The sequence below is a fragment of the Cricetulus griseus genome, assembly GCF_003668045.3.
Source record: "Cricetulus griseus strain 17A/GY chromosome 1 unlocalized genomic scaffold, alternate assembly CriGri-PICRH-1.0 chr1_1, whole genome shotgun sequence".
NCBI lineage: Eukaryota > Metazoa > Chordata > Mammalia > Rodentia > Cricetidae > Cricetulus > Cricetulus griseus.
In genome coordinates this window covers 160,070,755-160,087,156 of record NW_023276807.1, presented here as the reverse complement: position 1 = coordinate 160,087,156, position 16,402 = coordinate 160,070,755, and the positions used below count along the sequence as shown (strand labels likewise).

General features: G+C 37.6%; 1 protein-coding gene across 1 annotated transcript in view; it reads left to right on the top strand.

The window, feature by feature from the left end:
• Antxr2 (ANTXR cell adhesion molecule 2) overlaps window positions 1-7,151 on the top strand; it is a 171,207-nt gene extending 164,056 nt beyond the window's left edge. The window contains exon 17 of the mRNA XM_027387666.2: window positions 5,001-7,151. Coding sequence (XP_027243467.1) covers window positions 5,001-5,063 — 63 coding nt within the window. The 3' untranslated portion in view covers window positions 5,064-7,151. The remainder of the gene's footprint in view (window positions 1-5,000) is intronic.
• Window positions 7,152-16,402: the final 9,251 nt, after the last annotated feature.

The window sequence follows — 16,402 nt, the reverse complement described above, 5'->3', positions numbered from 1 at the left end:
AGTGTTAATTTTGTAAAAAACAAAATTGTTCTTTATTTGTAATTGCCTGTGCTGACTTTTCTTGGCAGTTGAATGACTGTGAAAGAAACTGGGTCACCTACAAAGCTTGAAAGAGTCACCCTCTGAGCCTTTATGAGAAAAGTTTGCTAACTCTCTGTCTAAAGCATAACATGTCCTAAGTAGGAACCTTCAGAGTGAGTGGTAACAGTAGTGTACAATGGAAATCTGCAATAGAAGCAATGATACCCTCAAAGCTCACACTTCTCTAGGCACCACAAGGGCAGTTCCTATCCCTCGTTTCTTGCCTCCAGAGATCTTCTCCAAGACAAGACAAAATACATGAACTGCACTCAGATTTAAACATTAATTTTGGGATGTTTGCCAGACCAGATGGCTGGAAAAACCAGCTAAATACCATTGATTTATTTCTTGCCCTTTGTGAAGCAACATTAGAGACAATGGACCTTATCAGAACAAATGAGAACAAACAGCAGAATGCAGATCAGAGGAGAATTAAGAACAAATGCTATTAAATTCTATTATGCTATAATTAATTCCTGTATGTAGAAAAAGCATCAGTTATTAGCAAACTGTGAACCATACCAACCAAGCTCTAGCTGTTGGCAGCTGGGTAAGGAAGGCCCTTGGTCATCTCATGGATGTCGCTGTTCCTCAGGTAGTAATTTGACCACAATTTTTAATACCTTGAGAATGCTCTAGTGCAACTTCAATAGAGCACCCATCAAGTATTTAGTGCTATTAGAGGCTCAGGATTCGAGAAAGTAACACTTGATTCCAGAAATAATATTGCTACAGAATGATTATTTCTGCCCTATAGCTACAACAGTGGTTATTTCACTCACCAGAAACACAGACCCTACTGATAATGTGATCAAAGATCCAAGGACCTTTTTTTTTTTTTTTTTTTTTTTTTTAAACGGGGAAAAGCAAAGCAAATATGATTGAAAAGTTCCTGAGGCTTTTGACTGCCTGTATATTATACATGGAAGTCTACACAGGGGTACAATTCCTCTCCAGAATCTCTGTGGCATGCCCAGGGAATAAGCAGAAGAATAAGTGGGTGCATATGAACTTGGATGCATACAAATGTTTGCATATTATATATCCTTGGGAAGACAGGTAGGGCTTCACAGAGAAGTTGTCTTAGCTTCCTCGGGAGATTAGGGTAGAAAAATATTTTCAGGTTAAGAAGAACATCTTATGTGAAGGTAATGGGAAGTGATTTGACAGGGGGATTTAGGAAGGCAAGGATACACATTTAGAGGAGAAGGGTGGAGAAGAGCTGGCAAGAGATTAGAAACCAGACAATAGAATCCTTTATTCATTACATCAGAGTATACCATGCCTTTTGGATGAGGGATCACACGTGATAAAGGGGATGCCCACTACTGGTTGTATCATTTGTCATAGAATTCTTAAGGACACACATATATACTTAACACCAGGTTGTTAAATGCTTACTTTATTTCTTTGAGTTTTATTCACATTTTAGAATGTTAAGTGTATACCACTACACAAATACATTCACACACCTACTCATATATCATAGAATTTAATTTAAATTTCTTCATCTTTGTTTTATGTGTGTGTGTATCTTATGTAATTGTGTTATGTAATTCAGCATACCACGTGTATGCAGTCAGTGCTTGTGTTGAATTCTCTTGGAACTCCTATTATAGACATCCATTGAATGTCATTTAGATACTTGGAACTGAACCTAAGTCCTTTTCAAGATCAGTAAGTACCCTTAACCACTGATCCATCTCTCCTGCCTCTCAGTTTACTTTTGTAGTAGTATTTTTTATTCATAGAACTGAGACCAAGAGAGTGACAAGTTAGATCCAGTCCACACTCTCCATCCTGTCTCGGTCTCCAGGCTCTATGCATTTCTTCTTGGGCTTGCACTACCTTAGTTTTCTCTGAGCCTCATTGATTATTTCTGGCTCACATGGAAACATTCCATATTATCAATTAAAATACAGTTTTATAAAGTTCAGGAGGCAATAGAGTCTACTTTTCTCAGTGTTCCTTCACTCTTCCCAAGCCTTACTTCTGCTCTTATTATGGTAAAGGGAACATTGGAGGAAAGATTGGAGCTGAGATTGACCAAAAAATCGGACACCTGTGAAGGATTAGAAAGACTCAGACCTGCCTGGCAAAGTGCTGAGAATAACCTCTCAATAGAGAGACTGAGGTGTGGATCAAATGACACAGTGCCATACAGTAAAATTAGTGACACATTAGAAATTTTGTTTTTCACAAGTCTCCAGGGGTCATAGGAATATTCAATGCCATGGCTGCTACATGCATGGAAGGCAATGCTGGCTGAGACATGGAGAACATCAGCACCTTTTGCAAACTGAGTTGCTTCTATGTCAAATGTGGCTTGAAATTCTTTCACCTAGTTTTGCTTCTTGGCCTAATAGACTATTTCTAAAAGGGTGTGCAAACTTTAAACTTAATTAGTAGTTCTATTGTGAAATGCATGCCCACTAAGGACTAGATCCCATGGTGACAGGACAGGATGTAGAAAATAGTGCTGTGTTAATTTTGGCTGGATAAGATTCAGAACACTAAACCATGGGGTCTGAGGATGTCATAACAAGATGTGACACCTCCATATCAGATGAGCTTCTTGGGGACATTTAAAATCCAATGGGTGAAGAAAAGGCAGTGATGACAAAAGATGTCAAAGGAAGAAGGCTTCAGTAGGTAAAAGCTTGGTCATACCTACTCTAAGGGCCTGCCCTGATCCCGTTACAAAATTTATTACTGTTGAAATAATTTATGTCATTAATTCCAAAGGGCTGACTGTTGCATAGATGTTTGCCTACTTTGTGGAGGAGACTGCTCAGCATGCTCTCCTCAAACCAGACACAGCTCTGCTTACATGGAGTTTCTATGACCTCTGTGACCTGCTTCCTATCTCACAGTCCAATTGCTCAATATTGCATCATCTCTTTGGATCATAGCCAGTGAAGAGGAAGCGGCTGGGAAGGCATGATCTCTGTAGATCACCAAAGAGCCTACTGAGGTTCTGAAAATTTCCCTTTATAGAGAAGACTTGAAGACCTTGAGGCACTTTTGTCATACATGAAGGCCATGTGAAGAGAGAGAAATGTAATGCAAGTTTGAGTAGCATGGGCATTTCACAAGGCAAGAGACATTTGCAATAATGCTTCAAGTTCAGCACATGTTTTAGCATCTGGTAAGGCAATGACAAGCATGCCCACTAAAGCTTGCAAACATTTGTTCTTGGTATAATGAGGCATAAACTTCAGCAGAAAATACAGTTCCATTTTAAACATTTAAGTTTGCATGTTAGGGTGTGATGTCACTACTCACATTATAACTTGTTCCAACACTTTGGAACTACTGAGAGATCTTTAACAATGAACTGAAATTAGTTTAGAATATCAACTGATATTATTTAGTCTTGTTGGAAAGAACACAATCACTATCACACACCCCAGAGAAATACAAAGCAATTGCTGTTGAATCATATTTCTTTAAATGCATTTCATTACTCTCCTGTGATTTACAAGCTGGGCATTACTTTGGAAGTTTATAATCTCTCAGTGACTAAGTATTTGCACTTAGAAAACAGAGATGATACCAGAATCTAACTCACACAATTGTGTGAAATTAAATAGAATAATATATGTAAAGCACCAAGCAAAATCTTTATGGCATAGAAAGTGTTCAATAGTGCTATAGCTATAATAATTTTCAGTATTATCATTATTCACTTAGTTTAGGACTCTTCTAATGGATACAGATACACCAATAATAAAGTGATAAGTTATACATTTAAGGGTAGGATAAATTTCTTATTAATAATTTTCATAGATCTGAGTAGTGTCTAATTTGTACTAAACATTTTGCATGCTACAAATTTCCTCAGTAAAGAAATCACACATTGATGGAGTTTTTCTGGAAAATTGTCTGAAACCTTAAAAATCTCCAAGCGTATTAATACTGACTTAATTTAACAACTCTGATGACATCAGTGCTTACAATTTGTTGATAGTGATTTTTGCCTCATATATTTTGTCTAATTGTAATCTGACATGCCAAGCCTTTGAGGTTTTGAAACTTGTTTATCAGAAACAGAGCTATGTCACACAGAGGAAGTTGTCAACAACATCTGTGAACCCCAAACACATATTGTTTGTTGTTGTAGGGCACCCTACAAAGAGAATTGGGTAGATGCTCAAACTTTGTTGAAAAATGTTCAGAGATTAGGAGAAAGTGTTTTTGAAAAGTGGGAAAAAATGTGTCATTGCCTCAATGTGCCACAAATGAAGACTTCATATGCCAAAAGGCCAGCTAGCCATTGTGTTTGGACCTTTGTGTGTCCTCTAATGACATAGATGGGAGTGTCTGGCTGAAAACCTTCCAGACTTGACTGCATCATGTTCTGGATTCTTTAAACCTATGTGTTAGGATAGTTTCCAGGCTTGAGTCAGAAGTAATGAGAGTGCATACCACATTGGTTTTCTAAAGGCTTCAAGTATTGTCTGGTAGGTTGAAAGTCTCTAAATAATAAACAAGGAAAGTTTCTAGTATCTCCATGCAGAAACATAATACCTTAAGACCAATATAGCTTGCACATTCTGCAAATTCTTCTCTCTTCCTTCTCATGACTTTAGGTGTTCCAGTTTCCATGTTTCAGACTCTGAAGGCAGGGGCTAAGACAATTTGTACATATGAAGTATTACATGAAGTGTCACTGGAAAGGTAGACCTGGGAAGGATTTAAACAGGAAATAGAAAAAGCAGATATAAGGGTGAATTCCCGAGTTGACCAGAGAGTGTTCAACCATGTGATTTTTTTCAGAGAAGTCTTATGGTATGTGTTTCAGAACTGATTAACCACACAGCAACAGAAATGAGAGAGTACCCTAGAGTGACTGTCTACAACCAGTTGGGGAAAACCCTACTGATATTTTTGCTTTTGCACTTCTGATTTATCTGTAGGTTTTTACTGACTTCCCATACAGCTGTATCAAAGCAAAGACAAAACACACAGGAAGAAACTGAGGGATGTGTATCCCAGTGTCATTTTGCAGCATTGGGAATTCTATTGAAATCTTCAAAGAACTAGAGCATCCTGGAACAAGAGAAGGAGAACTATGAGGTTAGTCCAGTGCTGCATCCTCTTTGCCCAACATTCAACCCTCTCACTTCTCAGTTTCTCTCTCTCTCATCACATAGCCCCCTTCATAATGGTCCCTGAGTTTGGAAGCTTGGAATAAAAGAGAGAGCTAGTTGAGTGATCTCTACTCCTTGCTGTTATAAATATTTCCCCATCCATTGTCCACTTTAAATTACTTCTGTACTTGGTCACTCTATGGCCTAGTTGGTGAAGTGACCACAGCACTTTAATCTTAGAAGTTTGAAGCCCTCAGTACCCTTGGTGTTTATGGGCTGTGGTTGCTACAGATGTTTATTTTGCTGTCCCTGAGTGTAGAAGAATCACTGTAAGACATGCCAGCACCTATTTTTCTCCAGATATTTTTCTTCCTTGACACCCCTTTATGTGTCAGCTTTGGGTGAGTCACTTGACATCCTGCCCACCTGTGCTACAGAAAACAGCAGCCCACCCTTCCAACTGAAAGAAAATATTTCCGAGGCCCTCAACATGAACAGGACCCTCCCTCTTCCAGCTAAACCCCCAAGCTACTCATTTCCCTAGTTCTTAACTCAATAAATACATATCAACATAAAATGCTCACTTCTATAGTTTTGGGTTAGGGAGCAACAACTGGAGTCAGTTACTACATACCAGGAGCTCTCTTCTATGCACTCCTACACTGAACTCCTTTGTTCAACAATAATACAAAGTGTTATTTTCATTTCAGAGATGAGGAAGTGGAGGTCATGTTTGTTACCTCCCTCCCAATGCCACATAGGTAAAAAGAGAAGGGTTGCAATGTAAGACCAAGGCTGCTTAGCCAACTGGAGCCTGGGACATAAGCTCACTGAAACTTTTTGAGTCATGACCACTCTTCAAGTACAAAACAAGTTGGTGGTACGTGTGATATTAACTAATTGATATTAACTGATTCAAAGAGACTCACATTTGAACAAAAGAGTTAAAGCACTTTCTAGAGTTCAGCCTGTACTGGCTGGAAATGAAAATTAAAAAAAATAAAATGGCTGAGAGGTCTCTAGAGAAACAAATTTAACTATTACCATATGAATGTTGCCTGAACAGCATTGATGCCAAATTGCTGATAAAAAGGTATTGGAAATAATTTGTAACAAATTTTATAAAGATGTTTTGGCACAAAAATGAAGAATAATTTCATTTTGAAATACTGAAAATCTGAGTGAAAATATAACTAGTATCTGTAAAAAGTAAGCAGTTACAACTTTTTGCTTTAAATTTTGCTTTAAATGACCTTTGATGAAATTCTCATTCTTTAATATGCCATTGCCCATTTAACCTAACATTAATACAAAAGAAATTGCTTTATTTGCTTTTCATACATGTTTTGGATGTATCGTCAAAACTGAAATATCTGATAAACTGTTGTATAATATGCTAAGGCTGACTTAAGAGTATGTTTGTTCATACATGACAGAAACATTGTTTGTTCTGATTGAGTATATGGTTTATAACTTATTTTTGCTAACTAAAAACATTCTCCACCTTATGCTTTTCTCTTACAAGTTTTTAATTTATGATCTCTAAATACTGGACAATTATTTCATCCCTGGTAATGCCTCTCTCTCTCTCTGATTATTCTTACATTAATTCTGTATCATCAGGAATAAATTTACATCATTAGGGGTTCTATGCTTCAGACCTTTGTAATATTTTGCATTTATGGAATAAGTTCAGAGCTTCAGGTACATTTATTAAGATTTGATGTTTTGGATATGTGATTTTCAAATACCAGTGTATGTATGAATCTTCCAGACAATGCACAATAAAGTCGGTCTCCTGGGTCAGGCTACAGAGTAGAGTCTTAGAATCTAAGGAGGAAGACTGTTGTTCTATATGCTATCTGACTGTCATGTTTGGACATACTGTCATGGATATTATCTGAGCAATTTCTTTAGGTGACATTAGACTGTAAAACATGATTTACCATGAATTAATAAATGTACCTATCTCATCTACATATATTTTCTTAAAATTAAAAAAGTGCTATACTTTAAAGAAGTATTATTCAAAATAAAATTCTAAAAATACATAAGAAACAGTCCCATGCCCTACAGCATATGAAATAACACTCAAGAAAATCGACTAAAATTTGGCAAGGTGAGTGAGCTTCACAGCATCTGGCCCCAGACTTACCCCTGTTTTGCTCTGCCATTTTAGTAGATACAAACTCTACTATAGACTTGTGCATCCAAGAACACTGGGCTCCTTTGCCCCACAAATACAACTCAGACTGTTATTACCATGTCAAAACAGGCCTTAGCTCTTCTAAGTTGCCCCCACTTCCTGTAATGTAAAGACTGGGTAAGTATCACTGAGGAAAGAGATCACTCTTCCTATGAAGCCTTCTCCACAAAACCAAAGGCTCTGCTCTCTTGGGTATGCCATTGCTGAAAACACTGGACCTACTCTTCTCTTAGAGATGCCAGAATGAAAGGTAAACCAAGATAGGTCCCATATATTAGATACATTCAGGGGGTGAACACTATTGTCAATTCCCAGCTTCAGATTTCTGTGGTGGACAGGGTGGGATAGTAGGCTCTGAAAGAGTTTATCCTAAAATAAGAGCATCTTCACTGCATAGTAGACTGTGGAATAATGCAAGTCTAACAGACCATGATAACAGCAATCATTGGAAACATTGGGAAACTAGTAGATTTCCTGAGGATATAAACTAAACTGTTGACTGGCTAATTTGTCAGAGACAAAAAGCAACAGCTGGATGGAGCCCTCTTTGACTTGTATGAATGAGTACATTCCAACACTGACCTGAGGATACCTTCAAAGGTTCACAAATTAGATTATATCAGCCTGTGTACTCATCCAGAGCCTTGTACATTGTTGGAAATAATATCATCTGACAATTATTGGAGCCCAGCATCTGGGTGTGGCCTGGGAAAGAGGCAAAGGATATCTGCCAAAAGTATTGTCATCTCAGTGTGGCTGTGGGTTATTCAAGGCTATGTCCTTGGATAAACAGCATCAAAAGTCTCCTAATTAATGGGTAGGAGTAAGGCATATGATGAACCCACTAAAATAATTCAGTAAATCACAGAAAGTGTAAAGAGCAGTCATAAAAACAGGTGCTGGAAGTGGTGGACCAGTATTCAGAGTTTTCTATAGCATCCTAGTTAGAAATTGATTTCAAATTAAAAGTTATGAGCCATGAAAATAACAAATACACATGATCTAAGAAACACACACAAGAGTGTTTTTGTGTAAATCACAGATTAGGTCTGACAGGAAGGTAAATTTAGAGACTACGAAATCTGAAGGATGTAGATGAAAGCTTTAAAGGAATTTTTGAAGAAGCAGTTCTAAAAAGTTTCCAAGTTCATGTAGAAACAAGAGCCTGTGAGTTCTAGGAAACTCAGGATGAACTCCAAGGAAGGTGAGCAAAGCCACAGGGCAGCCAAAGTGCCCAGAACCTAAAAGCAAGGCAGATGGTATTCAAAGCAACAAGAGAAAATGACTCAGCATTTGTGAGGAACTTTAGGCAGAGGAAAGATGAATTCTTCTCAGAAATAATGGAAGCCAGGAGGAGATGTTGGAATCTGGTGGTAGGTAACACAAAGTTTCTGGTGAAAGAAAACAAACAAACAAACAAACAAACAAACAACCTACTCCACTCCTGCATGCAGAAAAATCTATCTTTCAAAGTTGAAAACAGATAAAATCTATGAAACATAACAAGGAGTAAAATTCTTAGCTGTTTGAAGACATGTTTTGCAAGAATACAAACAGCACATGCTCTTTGGATCTGCTCTTCCAAAGAACAATTAGGAAGGCAATTGTGGAATTTTCAGTTTGTAAATGCATACTTTCTGCTTTGCCCACTTTGAAAGGCAAGTATATAAAATAAAAGGAAGCATGTATAGTCAATATATGAATGTGGTGTCTTTGTTGATAATAACAGAGGAGGTTGGGTGTGACTATAGGTCAACTGGTCTTTGGCAATCACTTCAGGTAGGGACTCAAATCCACTGAAATGAATAGAGAGTCAAAACTAACTGACAAGATTTTTGCTGTAACAGAACTTGTACATGCCCTTTTTTTTGTTTATTGGCTTCTTAAAACAAATAAAATTACACAATACAATGATTATAACATTAAATACTGAGTATTTAACAGAAGTTTTGCTTTCCTCAGTGTTAGGAAACAGGAGAGAGAAGAGAGCATTCAGAATAGCTATAGTTCATAGAAAGCAAGTTGGTATAAATTTGAAATTAGTGCTAATAAATTGTGACATACGTATTAACTCTAGATTTAAATATACAATTATTCTAAAATAGAACAAGGAAAAACATCATATGTAACAATCAATCACACACAAAACAACTGTAGTGTGTGTAGTAATATCAGATGAAGTAGAAAAATGCTATTTTTTTTGATAGGTGAATTGGACTCAACAGAACACACTATGATAGCAACATAAATGAAACTCAGACCTGCCAGCAATTATGGATATAGGGAGGAACAGGTCCTTGAGAAAAAGTTAAACACAATGGCAAGCTTGACTCAGTGTTTAAAGAACTCAAAGGCTAATACACTTACTTTGGGAGACCAGTGTAGCAGTAATGCCATTCATAAAAGAATGTGGGAACAGCAGATCTACAAGGGAAGAGAACCAGGAACCAGTTTTGAACACATTCTTTAAAAAAAAAATACATTTCAATGTGTGATGTTTCTTTTTAAATTTTTATTGATTTTTTATTTAAATTAAAAACAATTTTATTTTACATACCGATCCCAATTCCCTCTTCATCCCATCCTCCCACTCCCCGCACCTTACATGCCATCACAGAGCCTTCATCCAGTAGCCGTTGGAAGCAAAAGCAGACATTTACAGTTAAGCACTGAGCCAAACTCCTGAAATTCAGTTATAGAGAGGGAGGAATGATGAGCATAGGGGTCAAGATCATGCTGGGAAAACCTACAGAAACAGCTGAACAGAGGAAGTGGGAACTCCTGGACCCTAGTCTGACAGCTGGAGAACTTGCATAAGACCGAACTAGGCCCTCTGAATGTGGGTGTCAGTTAGGGTCTTGGGCAGTCTATGGGGCTGCTGACATTGGAACCAGTATTTAGCCCTACTGCATGAACTTGCATTTTGGAGCCCATTCACTATGGAGTTATACTCTCTCAGCCTAGATACAAGGAGGAGGGCCTCAGTCCTGACAAGACAGACTTTGATGATCCCTCTATGAGGAGTGGATGGGGGGATGGGATGAACACACACACTCTTGAAGTTCGAGACAAATAAATACCACATTAGCCTTGAGAAAGTGATGCACTTCACCCTAAGGTGATGATGGGTCTATTTGTAAATAAAAAGCATTGCTAGGCATTGCCACTTAAGGTGTGAGATATCCATTGAGTATATCAACAACAGAATATAAAACTCACTCTTAACTAAGGTAATAATCAACTATTTAAATTTTATATAACCATATCACAATGTCCTACTGAAATATGAAAAGAGGTCATATTCTTGGTTTTCTGGGATTGTTTCCAATACAACAGTTACTCATTTGCTGACGCGGTTGGTTAACTGGAGTTGTGCAGACCTCTGTGAAGGTGGGGATGATTCTCAGGCATGTTTGATCTTGTATCTGTTTTCCTCCCCTGGGGGATATATGACTTTGGAGATGCTATGGTTTGATATAACAGTAATAAAAATGCAATTTTATTAGTATTAAATGGAAGCTCACAAATTATTCTAAGACTATTTATGTGGGAGCTGTAACAAACGCTGTCAGTCCAAAGCCTTCTTCCCTCAAATCTCTTACTATATTACTATGGGCAAGTTCCCAGAGAGCTTTCATTTTGGATTTACAGTACCTGCATGGGAAGATGCCTCAGACTTTTATCTCCCACTCCCTTACAGGCACTGAGTGCCAGGAACTTTTCTCCTCTGCACTCGTCACCATGACATGAACAGTGTGTTTGCAGAGGTCTAGCCAGAGGTGAGTGACTATCTCAGACCTCTTGTCATTGTTTTAAGATCATGAAGATGCAGCCCATACTGCCTTAAGCGCTCCCTTATGGGACTTGGGGATATTTTAAGTTGTACTTTCATGACAACACATAATGTGAGATCTGTAAATCAACTGTTTGGCTTTCAGAAACTTATTTCCATTAATATGTTAGTGATCCCCTATAATAATAATGAAAGAGTGCATAATTATTTTTTTGTTCTCTTTGCAGCTAACATTATATAAATATCTTTTTAAAACTAATTTTGTTAGTTCTTTGAGAATTTAGTACAATGCATTTTCATCACATTCACTTCTCTCCCAACTCTTCCAAAACCACCCACCTGATGGGGAATGTTCTGTGCATTTTTATCTTATTGATTGTTGAAAAAAATACTGTTTGGCCAATGAGACAGCAAGTTAGACGGGACTAGGAGTCAAAGAGGATTCTGGGAAATGTAGTAGAGAAGTGGTGATCCAGGCAGGAAGTGACATAGCAAGGAGACTCATATTTAAAGAAGGAGAAACAGGAAGCGTCCCTCTTTTCCCCTCCACTCTTCCTCCAGCATCGCAATGTGATCCACTGGCAAGGAGGGATGCCAATAAAGCATCTGATAAGATAAGTCTTATAAAATATATAGATTTATGATAACTAAGACTGAGCTACCAGATGAGGAATCCTAATCATTGGCCAAGCAGCTTTAAACCTAATACAAGTTTCTGTGTATTCATTTGTGGCCTAACTTGGGCGGGCGGCTGGCGTAAAGTGCACATATGGCAGTGGGGCTCGGCGGCTTTTGGCAGAAAGATTTATCGTAACACCCACCCCCTGTCTCCCCTGTCTTATCCACCCAATTTTGGGTCCTCTTTAAAAATAAACTATCAAATCCAGTTTGTGCTGCCTATACAGTCTCGGATGTGTGGCCTTCCACTGGTAAGGTTGACTTACTAGGTACCACATACTCAAGAAAAGCTCTCTCTCTCTCTCTCTTTCTCTCTCTCTCTCTCTCTCTCCCTCTGAGACTAAATTCTAATAGCTCCTTGCCAAGGGGTGGAACTTCATTCCAATTCTTTTTTTTTCTGGGATTATGTTTGTTCTGAGCTTACAAAGATCTTGGGCATGCTGTAGAGCAGAGGTCCAACAAGGGTTAAAACAAATCACTGTGAAAATGAATCACTAGTCTGAAACTTGAGTGTTTCATTGCTGTATTCTTAGGGAGATCCGCTTTTTGCATGTTTAGTTTGTTTATGTACCTATGTTGACTGCTTCGTGACTATGTTCTCTATCTTCAAAGCCTGAAGTATATTTCCTTTCATAACTCTTACCAGCTCTTCAGGTCTTCTATGTTGAAGGACCTTGTGGGTCTGAACCCTCATGGGTCATACCTAATACTTTATGTTGAATTCAGTTGATCATTAATTCCATCTGCAACATCAACTCTCCTTTGCCTGGAAACAAAATAGCCACAGGATCTATAGAGTAGGACATAGGTATAGGGGCTTCATAATTCATCCAAGAGCAGATGGCGAGCCCTGTGTACAAAAGGTGATGCCAACAGAACTCAGACTGTTTTCTCACATCAGATTTTATCATACTTTGTACAAAGTGTTAGTTTCTGCCTTTTTAAGGGAACTTGAGGCCCAGAAAAAGTTACATCAAGAGAAGGGGCATCTGTTTCAAACTTGTGCTAATCTGTTTCACAGTCCATCTTGATTCTGTTAATTATTTGTGTCTTTGGCTAATTAAATCAGAGTTTAATATAACCTGTGAATATCAGGGGAAGGTGAGGATTTTTTTCTTTTTGCCAATCCATAATCAACACAAAACAATGTGGGTTTTAAGAGGCGACAGTGCTCCAAGTTGGAAATGAAGAATCAGAAGCACAAAGATCATGCTTTGCTATTTACTTCTTTCATCTCAGTGTTCAAGACTACTGACTATTTAAGGACACATTGCTACCAAATTTCAAGTATAATGGAGATTAGATACATTGTTTGTAAGATACTAAGGACCTATTGTTATCAAGATTCAAGTATAATGATGATTGGCTTATGCTGTTTCTAAGATACTTTATGTGGTTTGTCTTATTATTGCACATTTTTACACAATAACGATAAAATTGACCTGTGTACTTCTTTTATTGTAATGCAACTGTAGCAATCTACCACCAGTGTGGTAGACATGATGGAGTCTACAGGTGCAACAGAAGTTGCTCATGTTCTCACCAATGAAACCATGACAAAGCACACCAGGAATGGATGGCAACCCATTACATTAAGGAAGAAGCTTGTGTCTATGGAGTCTTGAAAATCTCTCTTTGGGTTCCCATTGAGATTCTCTAAGCCAGTGATTAAGACTCTTGAAAGAAGAAGAGAGATGTTCAAATATGCTTGTGTTATTTTTTTCAGAACCAAAAAAGGAGATGCTAAAAATTGTTTGTCATGAGTGAACTGTTGCTGAGAAACCAAGAAAGGTATTTCCAAACTAGGATGCCAACTAATGCTGCAAACTTTGGGGCTGCTTCCAAGCCTGTAAACTCTATTTGTCACAGAGCCTGTGTAGTAGAGAATTTCTTCTAAATTTATCTTCTTCATTTGTTTTTGTCCTGGAATTATAAACAGTGTGAGTTAGATACATGAAGTTCCTACATGTGTTGCTTCCTTTATGCTTGTTAGAGGGAACTTGGTTTATTATCAGCTTCACTCCCAAGTATAGGCAAAATCAGACACCATCCCATCCTTGCCTGGAGGGCCTCTTGCCTTTCTTTGTATATTAACCCAGTCTCATAACTTTTCCCACCATAACACCTATTTGCCTAAAAAATTTTTATGTGACCCTAGGCAAATATAAATATAAATCAAACATTTACTGTGAATAAATCATAAAGAAGTTTAATTTAAAACAATCCTTTGCTGTACTTATAATTTTACCATTTATTAAAGATGAAAATGAATTTTTGCACTAAGGAGGTGTGTGTGTGTGTGTGTGTGTGTGTGTGTGTGTGTGTGTGTGTGTGTATTTGCTTTAACATAAAATTTAAAATCTTGGCTGGATATTTGATGCTACAGGAGGTAGAACTTGAATGATATCTTGATTTTTAATCACCAGTACTAAGAATGATATTTTGCATAAATACACAGTACAAAGTTGCTAAAGTAGCTTCAGATATTGCTGGAAATTCTATTGCAAATCAACCCAAAATTCAATTGATTTTTTTTTAAAAAAATGAAACTCAAGTCACTAATTTCAAAAGCAATTTTTAAAGTCAGTGAAATATTCTAAGACAACACAAACAAAAACACCCTTAATTTGGTATTTGCAAACTGAATAAAAGGACTGTAGGAAATTATTTTTAAAAAATTTGTTTTCTTTAGTTGGACCATTATGTGTCTATAAGAACAAAAACTTTTTTTTTTTTTTTTTTTTTTTTTTTTTGGTTTTTCGAGACAGGGTTACTCTGTCCTGGAACTCACTCTGTAGACCAGGCTGGCCTTGAATTCACAGAGATCCTCCTGCCCCTGCCTTCCAAGTGCTAGGATTAAAGGTGTGTGCCACCAACACCCAGCCCAGAAAACTTTGTAAACACAATGAAAACACTGTAATTTACAGCATCAACAACGCCAAATCTAAGCTGAGCTGTTTCAGGGAATTTTCACTGATGTTGTACAGTGTGACAGTATACACTGTGCTCAAAGAATGTGTGATATATCCAGAAAAAAGACTTGTGTGAAGTCACATTAGGTAACATAAGCAACTATTGTCAGAAATGCCTTGGATTCATTTTTTGTTTGATCTTGAATTTAGTTTTGGTCATTGTATATTGGAAAACTTTGTTTCTAATTGTTTTCAACCACACATTCAGTTACAGGATTCTATGTGGGGTTATGACCTATAGTTTTAAACTGTGCTCAGTACTGCCAACCTCAGTCTATTACATTTCACAAACCATGTAATGAAGATACTGAATAGACTGAAAACAAATGTTACTGGGCTTCTGCAATGTCTTGTGAACAATGCCAGGAACACAGGAAGTAAAATCACATGGGTTACTGATACTTCAATGTTTTCCATTAATACAGAAATGACAGTTTCTTACAGTTCAAATGAATAAACAGTTAGTTGGTGGTTCAATGGTCTTTCTTCCCTTCAAATATCATAGCCACAATAAATCATGATTTGTAGGCTTTTATTACAATTAGGTATCAAGTAAATGCTTTTCAATGATCTTCTATTCTTTCCTTAAAATAGCCATCTTGTAGGGAAAGTTCCAAGTGTTCTCTGGAATCTCTAACCCTGGGGAATATTTCTATGCATCGTGCTTGGAAAAGTAGATGTTTTTATTTTATTTTCATGTTTACACCATGTTATTTGGCACAATTACATTTAAGAAAAGGGAACCATTGCAGTGGGGGATGGAAAAACAAGAGTGTAAACTAGTATAAGGAGTCTGTGATTTGATATATGAAGATTTGAAGTGGAGAATTCTCTGCTTCTGGCTAAGGGGTCCAACTTCGAGCATCAGCCAGCAGTGTGTGAGTATAAGGAATAGCCTGTAGGAAAATAGGTCTTTAGTCTCAATAAAGTGAAGAACTATGCCAATAGCTCATGGGCTTTGCCAAGGACTGTCAGCCAGAGATAAGAGACACTGATACTGCAAATGGATTTCAGCACTCTCAGAATCTGAGTAGGGAATTTAGTCATGAGAGGACCCTTTAACAGCACACACCACCACTCAGTAGCTAGTACCTACTGAGTGTCACGTACCACACACTGAAGAGAATGAATGGGCTTCGGACTCAATACCTGTTGGATGTGCTTCTGCAACTTTTGGGAACTACCTTCCTAATTTCTTAGTTACTTCCTTTCAACTTCTGGTTTATTTCATCTGTGGGTTCTCTGGGAATATTATTTGGAATTTTCTTCTTGGCATTGGAGATTAAACACCTTGGCAGGTTAGGTACGCACTCTTATCACACCTAACTTTGTGTTTAAGTCCTTAAATTTTTGGCTACCCAGGACACTCATAAACTTCTGACATTCCTTATTTCATTGTTCAGATGAGGAAAAAAGTTGTAGGGATTTTAAAAAAAATGGTTCTATAATCAAAGAGATATCTTGATAGAGGGAGCCATTATGGGGTTAGGGAGAAATATGGTGCTAGGGAAATTCCTAGGAATCAACAAGAATGACTCCAGCTAAGATTCTTAGCAATAGTGGAGAGGGTGTCTGAACA